We start from the raw sequence: 19,612 nt of genomic DNA on the forward strand, positions 1-19,612 counted from the left end.
TAAAATAACTAGAGCTGTAGAGTTACCAGACTGGGACCTTGTCCCCAGCTTTTCCTCCTAGGCCCGATTCATGCCTTGCGTGCATTTTTGTCATAGAGCTTGGGGTCCCTCAAATCTGTGCTAAGATCATGACCCCCTCCTCAGGCTCCACAGCAGGCTGGAATGGGTGTAACAGAGTGGTAAGAAGGCAGGGCAGTGAGCTGAATACCAGCATAAAAGCTATTCATTGAGGTGGGAAGAGAGGGCTCTAGAAACCAGTCACAAAAGCCTCATGTCCCACCTGTGATATGTCCCAGTGCCTGGGAACCACTGATTCACTGCAGCCCTTTTCCATGTACTCCACTATTGCACAGGCATCAGCTTCCTATTTCTCTGCAGCTTTGCAAGAGTTCACAGCAAGGACATGTCACAGTCTGGCCAAGAGGTGATTTAAGGTCTGTTTTCAGTGCAAGCTGTTCCCCCTGTGACATGGCATCAGGACTGTTCAGCTGTGTCCTCAGACTACACCACAAGAAAGTTCTCTTTTAGCTCATGCGTGGGAAACCTGTGCATTTGGAGCAGTAGGATTTCTATTCTTGTGGTTGCTGTAGAGTTCTCCAAGACGATAGCATGCCACACAGTGACAGCTGTGGAGTCTCAGGGAGTTGTGGATTTTTGCCACAATCATTTGCAATTTGTAGGGGGGTTTTTTGAGTAGATTGTTTCCCCTTCTCTGACTGGTCCATGTATTATAAATAGATGAACGTGCTGCTTCTGATTTTATTTCTGCTGAGCTTTCTGGCAGTGTCTCCCTCCATTCATATGTTTCTTGTTCCCTCCCCCACACAGGTGGATGAAATCCTGGGTGGCCAGCCAGAGGTGAAGGAGAAGGTATTCATGATCCTGAAGCAGTATGCAGCTGAGCGGAAGGTGGAGTACTTGGCTTATGCCCTTTCCATGATTCTCACCAGTGAGTCCCACCAGCTCCTCATTGACAACATCAGGTATGGAGCTCTCAGTAATGATCGCATGATCGGCTGGTGATTAAAACATGGGGTGGCTACACGTGCATGATGGCTCAGGGGCTGTAATTAGAGAGCATTCCAGTAGCTCCTTCTGCCAGCCTTTTACCTTCCTCATTTGGAAAGTGTCAGGTTTGCAGGCAAGCTCCTAATTGAGACCATCCCATCTTCACTCCTGCCAAGGGCAGCAAACTTCCAGCTGAGCTGAGATAGCTGCACACTGACTTCCCCTGATCCTAAGATTTACTCAGCATGGCACAAAGACAGATTATTCACAGGACTCGGCTGATTTCTGGAGGGGAACCACTGGGTGCAGAGGCTGATCTGGCCACCAGTGACTAGCATTACAGTCCTCTGCTAGGTGGGGCATTTTAACCCCTGTGCAATGCAGGAACATGTTGCCTGGTGTGGGAGGCAATGCTGAGAATTACTTTTGAACAGAGGACTGGAAGGGTCATCCTGCCCCCAGTAATTCCAGGCAATTTTGTCATGATGTTTGTCCAGAATGGTTCACGAGAACACCCCCTTTGGCCCTTCACATGTGTCACAGCCCAAAGCACCCCAGGATGAATTTAGGATCTTTAATACAACCCCTTACCACCCAAAACCCTACAGTGTGCCACGGGAAAGCAGCAGGAGAGACCAGGGCATCATTAGTACCTTGAGAGGGGGCTTGTAAGTGACAGGAGAAGGATTTGGATTCTTCCCCCTGTAAAGTTCATGGGGCCCCAGCTTAGCTGTTTGGACACTCACATTCAAAGTAATCACTATAAAGACCACAGGCTTCAGCAGTGGGTAGATACAAGTGCACAGTGAGAAGTCGGTGCACTGCCTGAATCCAGTTCTCTTGGGAGATTCTTCCCTGACCTGCGCATCTCGTCAGCAAGGAAGTTGTTCTAGATCCCCCTTTGCTTAACCTCATGTCTCAGCCATCATTGGAGGCCTCACTCCCTGCACTACCCAAAATGGTCCAGGTCTCATCTCAGTACCTGCACCCTTTAAAATCTTCTGAAGGCAAGTTCTCTGCTCACTTACACCAGTGACACCTGGGCATAACTGCACAGAAGTCAGTAGGTTTCTCCTGACTTACACCAGAGTAAGTAAAAGGAGAAGGAAGCCCACAAACTATTCTCATACCTCCATCTGTCTTGGCTTGATTCTCTGTGCTTTGCCCCCTGTGCTGTCACTTGCATCTGTGCCCAGCTGGTGCAAAACGCTGCACCCTGCCAAAGGCAGTGGGGAGCCGGGCTCTGCATAATTAGTGCAGTTCCCATCCCTGCAGAAACCCCCTGCCAGCTTGTAATCACTGCGGTGCTCTGTTCCATGCAGCAAGTCCTAATTCTTGAACAAGAGCCTTTCTCCGATTGATCTGCGATAGGAAAGCATGGTCATCAGTAAACAGAGGGAGTGTCTTCAGTGAAGGATGGAGATACCAGAGCTCAGTTTGCTTTGCTATCTGCTTCCCTGCCCGTCCATGTGTGTATGTGGGAGGCAGGCTTGTTGGGTCTGGGTGACAAGAGGATGTGGTGTACATCGTTGTGCTTCTGTGTGTAGGGTGTTTGTGCCTGTGCACCAACGGTGGTGTACGTTATGTGAGTGTACATGCAAGGCTGGTGGGTATGCATAGGTGTGTGCACATCTTGCACATGCTGCCTGTGCATGCCTGGGCTCTGTACCCAACTCTTTCCTCACCTGCTTGTTCTTTCACAGTCACAGTGATTGTTTTCTCTGAGGCAGTGCTTTTAGCACAGCTTGAAGCCTTCCAGAAAGGTTAGGCAGGAAAATGGCTGCCTTTGAAGCTCCTTTCATCAGTGAGGGACAGAGAGCCTGGTCTGAGCTGCCATCCCCTGAGGAGACTGCAATACAGCTGTTGGGGGCTGGCATGGGGAGAGCTCCTGGAGACACCATTGCACAAGTGCCCTGTCTCTTCAGGTGTTCGGAGTGGGAGCCTGATTCTCATTTACACTGACACTTACTCTAAGGGTTTCACACTGCTCTGACCATGATTATAAATGCCCTGTGCACCTCCTTTGCAACCACTTTACACTGCTTGTTTGTAAGGGACACTGGGCCCAGGTAGGGGTTTATGCACCACACGCGGGACTCTGAACACCCATGTCTGCCAGCAGAATCCAGGCATGACTGGGACTAGTGGAGCTGCTCTGTGGCGATCAAAACCAGGGCAGGCCCCAGCCTGTGCAGCGGGGGCTGCGTGCTCTTTTTGCGGTCAAACAGTGCAGGTCTGTTTTGCAGTGGAGGCTGCCACTGCACAGGACACGTGCTGGGGATTATGGCCAGTGAGGGATGATGGTCATTAGGGAATCGGGTCTCCATCTGGCTCCCTTCCGGGCTGGGCTTTCCAATTCCTGCTTTAATCAGTGGAATTGTAAGATATTACCGTTACCATAACAACGGTGCGCTGCGCCCAGGGTCTCCGAAGCCGTAGCAGAGGGAGCCACAAAGTGGGGGGAGTGATGCGTGCTGTGGCCTGTCTCACCTGCCTTGCCCATCAGCATTACCCCATGTTGCCAGTGGATGTATGGTCACAGTACCATGTGAACTCACTACGCAGTCAGGAATGCCAGGCGCCCTTTGAGACGTGACCAGGAGGCAGGCTCTCACGGCTGCGTTCAGCCTCCCTGGACCCTTCCATACTTGCTCCCTTTCATTGGCAGCTCTTGTGTGTCTGAACTCCTGCTTCTCATTGAGCTGGTAGCAGTAGCAATGGGTAGGTTGCAACTTGGAAGACACTCTCCTTTTGCTTCAGAAACTGTGCACCCACGGCAAAGCGCTTTGTACCTTGGGGAGAAGGGTATAAAGCTCCTCTGCTCCGAGAAGCAGGAGGTCACATGCCAATGATGTGTCCGGTCTCAGCCAGGGCCACTCCTATGGGCTGAAGGCGAGGCAACTGTAACTGCCATGTAATTATTCCTGGTGATCACCACAGATTTTGTCACCTTTAGCTGAATGTTGTTCTCTGTCCAGCTAAGCCTCCTGCCATGTGGAGTCTGCTTGGGTGCTTAGCTGTTTATCCAGAAAGGCTTGGAAAGGAGGGGGGAGCAGGGACTAGTGCCCAGTATAGGATGGCAGGAGACTGGCAATCTGTTCCTGGCCTTTGTGTGACCTTGTGAGAGGTCACTCTGCTTTGTGCCATCTGTGAGACACCTCCCACCTCCTGGGGTGTCCATGATATGGCATAGCAGAGCTGCTGGCATGGCTGTTCGAGCACTCACGGTGCTCCAGTCAGGTCCCAGAGGACTGGAAAAGGGCCAGTGTGGTCCCTGTTTTCAAGAAGGGGAGAAGGGAGGAACCGGGAAACTATAGGCCAGTTAGTCTCACCTCCATCCTTGGGAAAACTCTGGAAAAAAGTCAGTAAGGATCACATTTGTGGGAGCCCAGCAGGGGAAATAATGCTGAAAGGAAATCAGCATGGATTCATTGCAGGTAGATCCTGCCTGACTAACCTGGTTTCTTTTTATGACCAGGTCACAAAATGCTTAGACGCGGGAGTCGAGGTGGATGTCATCTACCTAGACTTTAAGAAGGCCTTCGACATGGTATCTTATTCTGTTCTCATAAATAAACTGACAGGCTGTGATGCAGATGATCACACGGTCAGGTGGGTGGCAAATTGGCTCGGGGTCACACCCAGAGAGGGGTGGTGGATGGGTCGGTATTGACCTGGGAAGATGTAGGCAGTGGAGTCCCCCAGGGCTCGGTCCTTGGACCGGTGCTGTTCAATGTCTTTATCAGTGACTTGGACAAGGGCATGGAGAGCACCCTGGCCAAGTTCGCAGATGATACCAAATTATGGGGCAAAGTTAACACACCAGAGGGTAGGGAATGAATCCAGATGGATCTGGACGGGTTGGAAAAATGGGCAGAACGAAATAGGATGCAGTTCAACAAAGACAAGTGCAAAGTGCTGCACCTGGGTAAAAAGACCCACCCACACACTTACAGGCTGGGGGATGACCTTCTCAGCAGCAGAAAGGGATCTTGGAGTCATAGTTGACTCCAAGATGAACATGAGTCATCAGTGTGAGGAAATGATCAATAAGGCTAACTGCACTTTATCATGCATTAGCAGATGTGTGATGAACAGATCCAGGGAGGTGATGCTTCTCCTCTATGTGGCACTGGTCAGGCCACAGTGGAAGTACTGCGTCCAGTTTTGGGTGCCACACTTCAAGAGGGATGTGGATAACCCTAAGAGGGTTCAGAGGAGGCCACTCATATGGTCAGAGGCCTGCAGGCAAGGCCCTACGAGGAGAGACTGAGGGACCTAGATCTCTTCAGACTTCGCAAGAGAAGGCTGAGGGGTGATCTTGTGACTGCCTATAAATTCATCAGGGGAGGTCAGCAGGGAATAGGAGATGCTTTATTTACTAGGGCACCCCTGGAGTAACTAGGAACAGTGGCCGCAAACTGACAGAGAGCAGATTTAAGTTGGACATCAGGGAGAACTTCTTTACGGTCAGGGTTGCCAGAATGTGGAATGGGCTTCCAAGGGAGGTGGTGCTCTCCCCTACCCTGGGGGTCTTCAAGAGGAGACTGGACAGGCACCTAGCTGGGGTCATCTGACCCCAGCACTCTTCCCTGCCCAGGGCAGGGGGTTGAACTCGATGACCTACTGAGGTCCCTTCCAACCCTAGCACCTATGAATCTATGAAAGACCCTTGATTGGAAGATAAGATAGAACATTACAAGATATAGACTCTTTATTTTTGTTCAGTCCAGGCCCTCGGGTACAGGACAGTGTACACACATAGGACATGACTGAGCTGTCCAGTAAAGGAGCTTATAGGCTGAGGAATTTTCTTCACTTTGGGGGTGAGCAGTGGGAGATGTCCAGCTATGGCTGTCCCTTTCTGGGTTCTTTCAGTGTGCAAGCCAGCTGGAGCCCTGAGTGGTATCCTGAGCTTTGCCACTGACTCTCTCTGTGACTTTGAAGACATCGTTTCATCTTTCTGGCCACACCTTGCTCTTTGGCAAACAGGGTACAATGATTCTTACCCATCTTTGTCAGGTGCTCTGAGATCCAGTTGTGAAAATTGCTCTCCAGCTGTTGAGAGTCACTGTGACTAAAAGCACATAGAAACATGGATGCAAAATATAAGTGACTGAAATCCTACGGGGCTCTCAGGACAAACAAGGGAATCTGTCTGCAAGCAATTCAGCCTGGATAAAACAGAGATTAAAGGTTGACCTGCTCAGCCTTCACCTAAACTCACCCCAACCTGAACTTTAGGGGAAAATAACTGCAGAAGAGATCTTATTCTCTGATAAATTCTATAAGGGGTTCAAGTCACTTCTATAGAGGTCTATTGTCTTTATCCTTCTGAACCACTGTAGGATTTTCCATATGAGGGATTTAAATAAGCTTCTGAATGTCTGTGTGCTGATTCCATCTGGACCCCCAAGCCCTTTGAGTGGTTCCAGTCCTTGGTTTCCCTCCCTCTTCGTCTTATTTCAGGATGCACAGCATGTCTCGGCAGGGACTGAAGTCAAGGAGAGCCACTGTCCCTGTGGACTCCCCTGATGATAATGCCTGCATTTGAGGCTCAGTCAGAACTGTCACTGCTCAGCATCTGATTCCCCAAAAGGGCAAAGCCATCAAGGCAGCTTCAAATTATGTTTCTTGTGCCTTGGAAAATAACTGATTTTAAAAAGCCCTTAATCGTTCCCCGTGCCCTGGTGTGAAAGGCTAGGACTGAGGCTGGGGCAAGGAGGCTCAGTGTGTCGGGAAGCTAATCTTGGCTTAATGTGAATGAAATACTTAGCTCAGGGCAGAGATTTACCATCTAATCTTAATGAAATGAATCAGAGAGAAAATGCTGCTTAAGAAGCCAAGTGCAAGGAAATCAAGTTTCTGCTTTCCCAGATGTCTTGCTAGAAGCACGAGCCATTTGGTGTCTCTTGCCTTTTGTAAAGTCTGAGCTGCCCCTGCTGATTTTTTTCAGTGGATCAGTTGCCTCTGCCGGGCTGACTCTGTGGGCTGGATTCGGCATCTGCTCTGGTTCCTGTGCACCACCCAGGTGACACGAAGGGGCTGGATTCTGGTGGCAGCTTGCTAGACAAGACTGTTTTTGGCAGAAGAGATCTCCTTGCTGGAGATGGGTTTGTTCCTAGACGAGCACATGGAGCCCTTACTCAGCCTTGCCAGACTAGGCAAAGGCAGTCCACCCAGCACAGCTGGCCTGTCACATCTGCAAGCGTTCCTGGCCAAGCGTATGTAGCCGGTGAAAGGATTGTTACCTTTCTGTCAGGTCCCCAGCTGTTTGCAAATATGTTTAAGCAAGCCACTCTCCCTCTGGCTTGAAGGCCAACCTGAAGCAGAGGCTTGTCTTGCCAGGGGCCATGGGCAAAAGGTCAAGGGCTGAGGGGGCCACTGAGCCAGCAGGAGGTGGGTTTCCAGGTCAGGGTGGAGTGGAGCAGAGGGACCGGTGCTTTTCCTGCTACTCTACCTGTGCTGGAGATGAGCAAAGCAAAGGCCACTGTCACAGGCCACGAGCTGGAAGGGCAGTGGTGGGGGTCTTATACCCTCTCCACTGGAAAGCTTAGGTCTGTGGATCCACAACCTACTTCCTTGTCCAACCCTCAAGCCCCACTCTGCAGCATGCAGGGGGCTCACAGCCCCCCACTAGGCCCCTCTGCTCCCTCCTCCCTCCCCCCCTGTTAAGATGGTGGCAGTTTCTCTGCTGGTATGGCCTCCCGGACTCCTGCATTTTGTGTGTGGCAGGATGGGTAGAGGCTCACCCCTCCACCCCGTCCCCACTCCAGACTGTAGCATCCCCAGAATTTTCTTGCCTCGGCTAAGCTGCACCTCTGAATGTGACGCAGCTCTCTGCACGCTGGCATGTACCGTATGTAAAGGAATGCAGCTTATAAATCCCCAGTTTAGCTGCTAACCCTTGCTGTAGCCTGATTGGATCTCTGCACTAGCTGTATTTATTTTTGGGACACTGCTGCTGCTGCTGGCTCTCCTTTGATTGCTGCACATGTCCCCTCCTTATTCCACCCCCCACCCCAGTGATTGCACCGATTTCCTGCAAGGTGTTTGTTTACAGGATAGTTGAGGAGCCCCCGATCCAGTGCACAGTCGCATCGACCGTCTGCGGAGCATCCTCTGCCCTCCGCTCTTCTCGACATCCCAAGCTTGAGGTTTTTTTTTTTTAAGCTCAAATGGATTTCAACCCATTTATCCAGAATTAAGCTCCTGCAGATTTTAATTTGCTGACTTTTCCTCCATCCGTTTGGTTGTGGATAGCGGGGATAATGCGCGTGCTGTGCCAAGTCCTCCCAGTGCTCAGTCCCCCTGCCCATATGGTTGGTGTCTATAGTAAAAGTGCACAATTCTAGGTCTGTTCAAGGATGATGAAATACAGCAGCGAGAGGGAAAGATGAGCTGCCTTGGGTAAGTGACAATCAAGACCTTTCCAGGGGACCAGGTGGGTGGAACTGGGATGATTTTTAACCATTTAATTCTGGAATCTAGTGACAGCACCAGATACTGTCAAACACCTGAGGCTGTGCAAATTAATTAACTCTTAGCAGCATACAGGAGCTTCTGTCACCAGGGGCTCAGTGGTTCAGTGAGACTTATGGAGTAGAGGGAGAGAGGGGAAACTTTTTGCTTTGTATTCTGTAGTCACTTGGAAATGTCTGGCTTGTTCTTTTCACAGAGTGATTCCAGTTGCTGTAAGCCAGAGAATGCTTCCTTGTTGAACACGCACGCGCACGTGTGCATGTGCATGTGTGTTGGGGCTGGGGGGACTGTTGTGCATTCAAATTAGAAGGTGACCATGCTGTGCTTTAGGTTATTTTGGGGCCCCCTGGGACCCTGGCAGCACGTGAGCCTCAGCTCCTCTCTCCTTTCTCAGTTGTTTCCAGTCCCTGGGGAGTTGCAGTCTCAGCAATGCCATTGCAGCGCCTCCCAGGCTGAAGGGTACCGTTAGGAGGCCGTCTCAGAATGACTGAATCGTCTTTTTTTCCAGCTGCTTTAAAAGAACACTTGCAATTAAAAAAGAGCCCAATGCATTAGAAGCAGACCTCTTTGCCTGGGCTGCTAACAGCACTGTCATTCCTCAGCACTCTGGTTCCCCCCTTGCTGTTTCTGGTCTCTGTTCACATTCTGCCTCTCTCGGCTTGGACCGTGAACATCAGCCACATCTGTTTCACTTCTGGTCACTCTGAGATGCAGCAAACTCTTTTCACCGGGGTTGTTCAATGATGAACATGCGTGACTCCCATCAGCACAACGTAGGTCGACATCTTCTCGTGGCTTTTAGTTTTGTAAGTGCTTCTTCTCACCGAAGTCTAATTCTGCGTGCCCTACTTAAGCCAATGTGGTCCCTTAAACGTGAGACTTGAATGACTGAATGTGCATGCGCGGTAGGGCACACCGGGGCGCTGATCCTCTCTGTTCCCCCTGGCCTCTGGGCAGATTTGTTCTTTAGGTGATAAATCTAGAGACATCTTGTAGATGATTCCATTTTATCCATGCCTTCTTTGAGCCTTTGCCTTGGGTTTGTTCTGTGCTCAGTCACAGTGCATTGCTTTTACTTTCTGCATTGTAAATGGTCTGTGCACCTTTTGAAACATCTTGCATTTGCTGAGGGAGAACACCACCGTTCCACCAGATCTCACACTCCCCGACTGTGCCCACTGGCAGCGGGCGCGTGTGCGCCGTTTTGATCACAGTCACTTTTGATCTCTGGAAGAAAAAAAAATCTCTGCCCATTGGGGGGGGGTCTCCCATGACTGAAGAAATTCCTTGCAGTTCATTTTAATAACGGTTCAAACACAATCTATTTTTCTCAGCTTGTTTTTCATGGCAATGGAGTCGCCGAGAGTGTGCCAGTATTAACATTTTCCAGCCATCTGTGTGAGTCTCTGGGTAAGAAATTTCTTCTCAGCCATCCGGATTTATATATTTTAATGCATGAAATATTTTTCCCTCCCAAAATCTCTGTTGCTCTGAGATATGATGGATGCTTTCTCTCTCTGAATTGCTGCTTACAAGAGATAGAAACAATATCCCTGCAGGAGCCACTCGCTTCCTTGCTGCTGATTTTGTAGAGAATTTAGAACTACAAATTAAACAAAGCACTCTCCTCTACCAGGCCGTGCAGATCCTCTGTGAAAGTCTGTGAACAGTGGGAGAGATAAAGGAGAAAAAAACCTCTTTTTGTCTGTTTCCCTCCAGAAAAAAAGAAAAGAAAGAAATTGCTAATCGCATATCTGGACATAGGTTGCACTGCCCCAAAGCAGAAGTAGGGCACCAGGAAAAGCATCTGCAGTGGGATAGCACGAGTGAATGTGATACAAGGTCCCCCACTCTGAGAAAGTTAAAACCGATCATGACGACTGTGGCCAGGTGTGAAATCTCCGGTCAAGATATTACTCTGTCTTGTCAGGCCGACCCGAGGGATAACAGAGTCCTGCGTTCTGCAGCGCGGTCACATTTTATAGTTGAGCTGGAACCGTTGCATTGGAAAGGAATTGCTGAATCCAAAATGCGTTCTGGCTTTCTCTTAACAAAAGAGTCCTGAAAAGCTGAGCTTGCCTTGCCAGCTCCATACTGAGGAGTTGTGAAAGACCAAGTATATCCTGAATAGAGCACTTTGAGCATGCTTTGACGGCCCCAGTGCCAGAGCACAGCCATTTTTTGGAGCAGGACATGGGGTCACATTTTTTAATTTCTTGGACTGGTTTCTTCCCATGAAACCAGATGCCGTCTTCTTGCCTTCCAATACGGGCCCCTCACAAGCTGCAATGAGAGGCTTGAGTCTTCCTGGTCCCAGCAGCCTCACATCAGGGTGACTCTCCACTCTTGCTTTTCACTGAGGGGGGCGGTGAGAAGAAAACTGGTCCCAGGCTTTTCACTTTTGGTGGGAGGGCCACAGGTACTCCCTCATGGCCCTGAGAAGGAGACTGGTTCTGTAGAGATCCTTGGCCGCAATGCAAAGCTTGCCTGGTACAAAGTCACGTAAGGCTTGTGAAGCCAGTTTGATGTGACTGTCAAACAGCCCCCAGTGCTGAGCTCGTCTGGTCCAGGGGTTGCAGGTTGGTTCTGAACAGGTTTGCCTTAGAGCCCTGTTTGGTAATGAAGATGCTGGCTATGGCAGGGGCACAAGGCTTGCATCTGGGAGTGCACACAGCTATTACAGCCAGCTTGGTGGGGCCCTGGGGATGACTTAACATCCCCTGGAGGCTCCCGCCCCAGGTATCAAGAGAGCACAAAAGTGATATAAAGCCACTTTGTCCCCTGAGTCCTGTACTAAAGACTTCAGCCAGACCTGGTGGCACCCTGACCTTAGTTGTTCCTGGGGCCTGTGATTCACATATTCAAGGCACCTTGAGGCCTCCAGATTGCAGATACCAACTGAGTGGCTTCCTTTTCTTCCACTCCACTCCAGTTCATAGGGGCCCTTGTCCTGAGCGGTGCCCTCCTCTTGCTGACACTGTTGTGAATCCAGAATGATGTTGCTGTGCTCAGTGGGGCTGCTCTGCTCTCCAGTGAGCTTGAGCGTGGAACCATGCCCCCTGCCTGGCTTTTCTGTGTGGCCAGATGTTTGGTAGAAAAACAGCAGGCTTCAGTCCTCAGATTCTCCTCTTCCTGGTGTCTTGTGCCACGATTTGCCTCTGAGCAGACTGCGTTCAGCACTCACACCAGCATTGGCTTTTCCCAGCTGCTCCGTGCCAGTGTAAATGGCAACACAACACGCACATAAGGGGCTGCTAAGCCCTAGGGCTCTACAACACACGGTGCTCATTTGTGCTTGCACGCGGTCCGCTTCTGGCTGGACACGAAGACCCTTGCAGACAGGAATTAAAGGATGGCACGTGAGCAGGAGTTATTGATGTCTGTGTCTTTGCAAAAGCTGCTCTCATCTGGTGCAAGTCTGCTGGCAAATGGCTGACCAGATGCAAACCTGGCAAAGGGCTGCGGTGCGAGCTTTCATCCTTTTCCCTTCAAAGCACCTTTCACCCAAAGGCTTCTGCAGGCTCTGTCAGTATTAATGAGTTATGCTTCCCAGCTCTGCTGCAAGGGAGGAAAGTGTTATTTTACAGCTGCAAGAACCGGCAGGCTACCTCCCTCAGCCAAGGTCACAAAGCGATTCTATGACAGGGCTACAGTGCCCCCCTTGCACTGAGGAACAGACTACATGGGTTAGCTTTCCCTTGCTGTAAGGTAAAAGTGGGCCCATGGACAGCTGATGTGTGGCAGTGCCTTGTCCTGTGCCTTTGTCCATACCCTTAGTCACAGGAACATTCCTCCTGAGCCACCAAAGACTGCTTTGGCCCTGGTGTAATTCAGAGCATATATGGGCAGAAACAGGCCCTAGGGACTGCTGTGCCACATGGTGATTGTCAGATCACTACATGGTCTGAATACGCCTTCGCACACCCCCCTCTGCCATGTCACACCAGATGCACCAGCTGGAGGAAAGGAGCCCTGCGGGTCTCCCGTGGGAACTATTTCCAGGCTCTTTTGTGCTGCCTGAAGGTAAGATCCTGGCTCTGGATCCCTGCACTTTCAGGATGGTTGGATCAGTGATGGCCTGTTTCTACACTTTTGGCCCCTGGACTGCACCAGGAAGTCCTCCGGGGTCCAAAGCCATCTTCCCTGCTAACCCTACTTCTGGTCAAATGACCACGCAGGGGCAGATCAGTGGAGACACAGGCCTGGGGAGCCCTCGTGGGCGCTCAGTCAGTGTGTGGGGCACAGCAGGAAGCAGAGCAGAAGGAGCTGCAGATGGCAGTGAGAAAGGTGCTGGGCAAAGTGGTGTGTGGGAGCTGACAGCAGATGCTTGGTTTCACCAGCAAAGCGGCACTTGCCTGCAGGGACCAGTGTCAACGAGGTGGCAAGGACATGTCGAACAGACGAGGGGAGCCAGTCAGCCTGCACTCCTGGCTTCATGCTCTGCAGATGAACTGGGCCAAAATGTCCCCCATGCAACACAACCCTCGCAGAGCCCTCCTTGGCTGGCTTCTGTCTCCCAAGCCACATGGGTTGGCTGGTGGGGACGGTTCCTGGCAGCACTGGTTCCCTGTGAAGTGCAGGTTTTCTACAGGCTGGGGTGGCCCCAGGCAGCTCACAGAATTCAAACACGCAGTCGCCTGCTGCGGCCCAGACTCAGTGCAGCAACCCATGGAGGCACGTGATCCCAGCCAGCCTCTTCCCTCCTGATCCGGGTGTTTCCTGGGTGGTTCCAGATGCAGGTTGCTACAGCATAGGGCCTTGATGCAGGCAGGTGTGATGTGGGGAGGATGATGAAGGAGACTGTCTGCAGAAGTAGCCCCTCGCCCCTCCCCTGATGGCTGGAGTGAGCTGGTCTGTAGCTGCTGCTAGCTCAGCTCAGCCCAGACTCTAGAGAGAGGCAGGGAGTCTAAGCAGAGCACCGCGAAATGACTCGGAGAAGGTGGCTCCAGGGCTTCGGTGGCAGCCTGCAGTGGAGGAAGCAGTTTTGCTGTGGATTGCACTGTAGCCCCTGCTGGGAGGCTGAAGCAAAGTCATCAGTACAGACCCTGTGGTCTAGCCCATGGGGTGCGTGTGTTCATAGCGTGTTCCTGGTAACCTGTGGGCAAGGAGAGTGGGGAAGTTGTTTCTAGGAGATGGGCCACAGCCTATGTGTGCTGCTAGCAGGGAGGGGCAGCGGTCACTGGGCTCCGGGGCCAGCCTGCAGCATGGGACAAGCGAGCCCTTGTCCCTCAGAGCAAGACTGCAGCTTGTGAATGGTACCGGCCGATCGTTGGCTCCTTTTGCATTTCAGTGCCGTGTCCCTGCCTCTCAGCAGGACCAGCAGTCACCCTTCATAGTGGAAGGACAAAGCCACTTGATCCAAATGGATTCAATTACCTGAGCAGAAGGTTACATCAGCATCAGTAGCCGAGAGGCACGTTCAGCCCGTGTCCCTCTCTGCTGATTCCTGCCAGAGTCTGGAGCTCATGCAAGTGACAAGTGAGAGCCCCCCAGGGACCCACCTCCCATCTATTAATAGGGAAGGTCACCTGCTAATGAACACAGCGTGTTCCTGTGGCTCCAGGGGAGCTCTGGCTGGCCTTCTGCTCCGAGAGACGATGCCTGAGCAGTGATGGATAGCTCTCTGAGCAGAAGGCGGCATAGTGCAAAGTTGTGCAAAAGGGATTAATGAGATGACCCCGGCCGTCTGGGGCAGGGATGTCACACCAGCCATACACCAGCCCCAGGATGAGGGAAGCCAGTCCTTCTGCTTCTGATGCTCAGAGCAAAATCCAAGGACTCGAAAGTGAATCATACACAGTCCTCCTCAATGTTGGGGGCAGGGACCATGACCACAGAACAAGTGCTGGTCTCTGCTGCACTGGGACTTGTGTGGGCCTCTGCCCCTGTGCAGAAGGACTAGAGGGAGCAAAAAGAAACAGAGAGGGAAGAAATCCCAGATGAATATTTTTTCCTGAAAAGTGTGACACACTGGGTGTGCCTTCTCTCTTACTTAGACACTGACCACGATGCCTTCTTGACAGCCCTAAGCTAGTAATCTGAGTCTATAAGCACACACTAGATCAGTTTTACTGGCTGTGAAAAAAATAAACTTTTTCTTCTGTCACTTCTCCATGGTGCAGCAAACCTTGCTTTGGCCTTTCATAGCATTTAACAAGGACTTGGGGGGTGGAGGGGGGGTGCTCTCTGCTATCTTATACCAGAGAGTAGGAATCAGCTGGAGTAGAGGGGAGTGTTGGGCCCGTGTTGTTGTTTCCAACTGCCCACGTGGCTGTAAAGCTGTCAGGTACCGGGCAATGGGAAAGCAGGGCTGTGGTGTATAGGTGAACTACCCCGGACATAGTGCAGCGTGCAGTACTGTGCATCTTACACAGCTAACCTGGTGCTGCCAGACTTTGCCTCCCTGAATTTCTTCTGTAGTTGTAACTGCTAAAGTTATTCTCCTTCCCCCCCTCTTCCTCAAAGGACTGATTTGGGGTTTCTGAAAGAAGAAGGCAGCCCCTTTCCATGCTGAGGGTGCCCAGCTGTCAGACTCACTATACAGGCTGAAAATTGCTTTGAGGGCCTTTCAGGATAAAAGGTGCAAGAAGGAGGATGGCTAACATGCTGATCAGGAGTTCTCCACTTGCTGCTCTGGCTAACAGAGCTCATGCAGTTGCTCAATATTATAAACAGGGACGTATTGCCCAGGAGTAGAGAGGGGGGTTCCCATTGTAGATGGCATTTGTGTCCAGTGAGAACGCCCATATGCCACAGACAATGTTGAAAACTGGGAAGGATCCAAAGGAACTATAAGAATCATCTGAGGTCTTAAGAGATCTCAGTGAGGGACTAAAAACACTCACTGCAACCTTACCAAAGAGACAGATAAGCAGTGACTTGATCATAGTCTATGGGCATCTACAGGATGGGGAGTTTTCTGATCACAGAGAGCTCTTCAGTCTAGCAGACAAAAGCAGAACAAAATCCAGTGTCTAGAAGCAATGGCTAGAAACATTCGGACTGGTGATATGGTGCAGTTTCTTAGGCACTGGAGGAACCTGCAATGCTCTCTTTGCCTGAAAGGAGCTACATGGTCCAGTTGCCTGTGAGAGCTGGGCGCGAAACCTGGTGACCGACTGGTCCTTTCCATCCCTGTGCTTCTGAGTCAAGACTGGGCATCTCTCTCTGAAAACTCGGGTCTGGCTCAGCCAGAAGGTATGGGCTTGACACAGGCATTCCTGTGTAATACCCTTGGGCTGGTGTTTCTAGGAAGTCAGACTAGATGATCTTAATGATCCCTTTAGATCTTATCAGTTAATATCTTGAGGGTACCGGATCCCATTTGCACTGAGCCTTTGCCTAAGTTCTGGCTGATTTCAAACAGTTTTGCACAAGTAAAGATCTGGAAAAGCCTGGTTAAGAATTTAGGATTCGACCCACTGTCATCTGTTGTCCTCAGCCACTCGTGGTTTACAGACGGCTATCACATTATATGACCTAAGCTGGAACTCGCTTTCAGGTGGAAAAGTGCCTTCATTTCACTTTCATGAGCATGATGGTCACATCTGCAAAACATCTGTGGCTAAAGGAACAATTATTGAGCCGTCTATTGCAGGGGATAATAGTCTGGTGCACACAAAACTCCATTGTGTGAAAATTACAGTTCTGCACTTGCCACAAATGCTGAAGTTATAATTTCCATTTGCAACTCCTTCTTGTGCACAGCTTGCTCTGCAGAGGCCCTGGTGTTCCTGCACGGTGGTGGCTGGTTTGATGTCGATGGCCTGATTCCAAGCGTGCATATTGCTGATTCTCCAGTCCTTTTTCTCCCGGGGGTGGGCAGTATCTTTCTGTGATTCTGGGTTAGTCCCTGAGCAAACTAAGAGAGAACACCCATGGCAGCTGTGAGGTCCGGGACATTGCTCTATTGAACTGCTGGTCTATTAAAATGTTGGGCTAGAGGCTTACTAGCTCCGGGACTTCAACTCTCTTTAATACTATGTGGTTGCAAATAGGAGCTCCCATAAACCCTTTTAAGCTCTCTGGGGTATGTTGTGGTACAACCTCCGCTTTGCAGGGGAGTGAAGCAATATCATATGCAGAATCTGCCTCTTGGGGAATGGTACCATAGACAGGCATGACCTCACGGTGATGCAAAGGCAAACCACGCTGATGTTATATGACACCATTGGAAGCGTTCCTGGATGCTTCCACTGTTTGACACAGGATGCACACATCTTCCGGTGACTCCGTTCTGTGAAAACTGAGCGGGACCAGCCGAAGAGCCGCTTGGAGCTGAGCAAGAAGAACATGAAGTGGCTGCTGGCAAATCACATTTGGCCCCAAGGGCAGGTTTAGGAAGAAGAGAACATTTCTGAATTTGAGACTGGCAGAAGTTCTCTCGCAGATTTGTTTTCAGTCCTGAGTTTTATTTTAAAGACATGAACTGTCACCTGCAGTACTGGCTGGGTCGAATTTGTAACAGTGGACTAGTGCAGGGGACCCGGGAGTGAGCCTGCCCACAGTCCACAAGGGAGTCTGATCAAGGGAAACCCCAGAACTGGTGAAAATAGGAAAAAAGTGCGCTAGATTTCAGCCAAAACTGTTCACCCACCTGACCTGAGCTCCTCTTGCATTGCTCCCGTAGCAAAGACCCTTGTACAAATAGGTGGTTTTGAACATGGCAGGGTACCTAAGGCCAAGGCATCTCCCGGGCTGGTAGTGGTTTATACAGCACCATGGAGATACAATCCAAATGTAGTTCAGTATTTTAATCCTCCCTGGGATGTGTCTCCCTGCACAGCTGACAGGCTGAAGGTCAGGTTTATACTAGTAGTTATGGTGATAAAACAGATCTTTGTTATTTTTGTTGTCTTCCCAGCTACCTGCAGATAATCTTTCACATGGACAGCTGAGGAAAGCATGTTACCTTCCTTATTCAATGAAAGAATGAACCTGGCTCTGAGCAGTTATTAAAATGAAGGGATTTGGGTTTTTTGAGTAGTAAAGATTTTACGTTCCAGTGTTGCAGAACTGGCTTGGCATGGTGCAGACGAAGGGCCAAATCTAGCTTTCCTCGCTCGTCCCCACAAGCTGCCACTGCCTGGCACTCGGTGTCCTCATTCACATCTCTTGGACTGGGTTTATAGTGCATTGCACCTCGCATAAGGGACGTGGCAAGATGCAAAGCAGCGGAGGCTCAGGTGCGTCAGGAGAGGGACTGATGTGCCTGGGAATACTTGTGTGATGAGGAGCTGGCTTTAGCCCTGAGTTACACAAGCCGCTCAAAGCAGAACATGGAAAAGCAGACGAGGGTTGGGGGAGAGGTTCTGGGGTTGCTGATCATGAGAAGAACGGAGGTAGGATTCTTGGGGAAGTGGAAGTCAGGGCTTGAGATGGTGGCAGAGGAGGCCCAGAGGTTGTCTGCAGGGGCAGGGGAGAGCTGGTATGAAGACGGGAGGGAGAGGAGGAGATAAAAAGCTCTGTCTTAGCAGATGCAGAGCACCCCCTGCCAGGAGATGGAGTCAGCGGTGCCTCCCAAGGCCTGGCCAAAGAGGACAGCCTGGGCAGAGCAGGGTGGGGATATGCTGCTGCCCTCTTGCCCACACTGGTGCTGGTATCACTGCAACCGCCTGGGGAGAAGGTAAGAGGAAGCAATGCGTTCGGACTGCGTGACTTAGCTCTTCTGCAGAATCCATGAACTTGCCTTGCTGGCCTGGTGCGGATGGGCAGAAGCACAGGGAGTTTCCTGTTCCCTGCTTGGAAGAGGGGCCTGGAACAGAGCGGGTGTGAGCCGTTACCATTGTTTTGAGACCCGTGGGGAGGGAGAATTGTCATGTGGCTGGAAGGGGGAAAACAAGAGCAGCCAGAAGAGGGTCAGCCTGGTGATACCAGTGGGGCTGGGCATGAGGTCGTGTCCCGGGAGAGGCTTGAACCCGTGCCCCACTAGCCTGGAGGCCTCAGCGCCCACACCTGAGACACGATGGCTCTGACTCACCAACGCGTGAGTCTGAAAACAGAAACAACCTGGGGAGGCTGGTGGCTGTTTTCCTTTAAGATTTCTCACCCATTATCATGGCATGTAATTTAAACAGAAACACTTTAGAAGTCAACTAATTAGCACTATCAGAGGCATCCCTCCGGAGTTCAGGAAGGAGCAGTGCCCTCCTTTCGGCTCAGCGATGCTGCCAGATTGTAGTTCCAGTTGGAGACTGAGACCGGGGCTGCGGCTTTAGAGGAGGCAGGAGGCTTCATAGCTGCTTTGGGGGGGACACAGGCAGGTGCATCTCTCAACCCGCTGGGCACGAGAGGAAGCAACACAGACGTTATAAAGCAGAACCGATGAACCAGGAGGAATTCAGGATGTGGTAAAACTGGAGCTCTGGGACAGAGGGAGCGAGGCACAAGGCAACAAGAAAGGGGAGGCAGTGTCATCCCAGGTACTGCTCCCAGGCAAACCTACTCCATCTGGATACAGATCCCCCCGCACCGAGGGGGTGTCAAGTGGCAGGGGTGCACCGGCTGGCGTGCGGTTTGTATTTGTTTGGATCGGAGCATGTTGTGGGCGTGATCCTAGTCTGAATCTCATCTTTACACGGATCGGAAGAGTCTCCCTTTTGTTCCTGTCACACTATTGCAAATGGGAAAGGACCGGAGTTTCTCTCGACATTTTCGGTATGTTTTCTGATCTGTCTCTCCATATATAATGCATGATTTAGCTTTAATGAGACTATCTTATAATCCTTGGCAAGGCGGACTAATGGGTCCCACCCACACAAACAGTGCGGGGCTGGTTTTGCCAGCGACTTCTCTTGTCACTGCTTTATTAAACTGTATTCTTCAAACACATTCTCTTGTGCATCATGTTGCAAAGCCAGGAGATAAGAGTTCTGCTTTACGTAGCTCTGGAGCGACTGTACTGGGAACATGGTTCCACATTATCTGAGGGATACTGAGACATTGGAGAGAGTTCAAATAAAGCAAAATAAAAAATTCAGGGGGCTGTAGGGACTGGGGAAAGATTGAAAGAGCAGAATACGTCTAGCTTGGCTAAGCAGGAGACATCATAATAACCTGCAAGTATCCAAAGGCTGTAATCACCGAAGATGGAGGGGAATTATTTAGGACGGTACATAATCTG

General features: G+C 50.8%; 1 protein-coding gene across 6 annotated transcripts in view; it reads left to right on the top strand.

Annotated features, from left to right (window-relative positions):
- Positions 1–19,612, top strand: part of GRID2IP (Grid2 interacting protein) — a 70,653-nt gene that overhangs the window by 12,305 nt on the left and 38,736 nt on the right. For 3 of the 6 annotated variants that reach the window (XM_059716266.1, XM_059716264.1, XM_019485465.2), the window contains exon 3: positions 829–983. In XM_059716266.1, coding sequence (XP_059572249.1) covers positions 829–983 — 155 coding nt within the window. Of the gene's footprint in view, positions 1–828; positions 984–7,729; positions 8,419–14,843; positions 19,147–19,612 lie in introns of those variants that run through there. The other 3 variants (XM_059716269.1, XM_059716268.1, XM_019485470.2) reach the window with 3 other exon arrangements.

The sequence above is a fragment of the Alligator mississippiensis genome, chromosome 13 (genome assembly GCF_030867095.1).
Source record: "Alligator mississippiensis isolate rAllMis1 chromosome 13, rAllMis1, whole genome shotgun sequence".
In the NCBI taxonomy this organism is placed as follows: domain Eukaryota; kingdom Metazoa; phylum Chordata; order Crocodylia; family Alligatoridae; genus Alligator; species Alligator mississippiensis.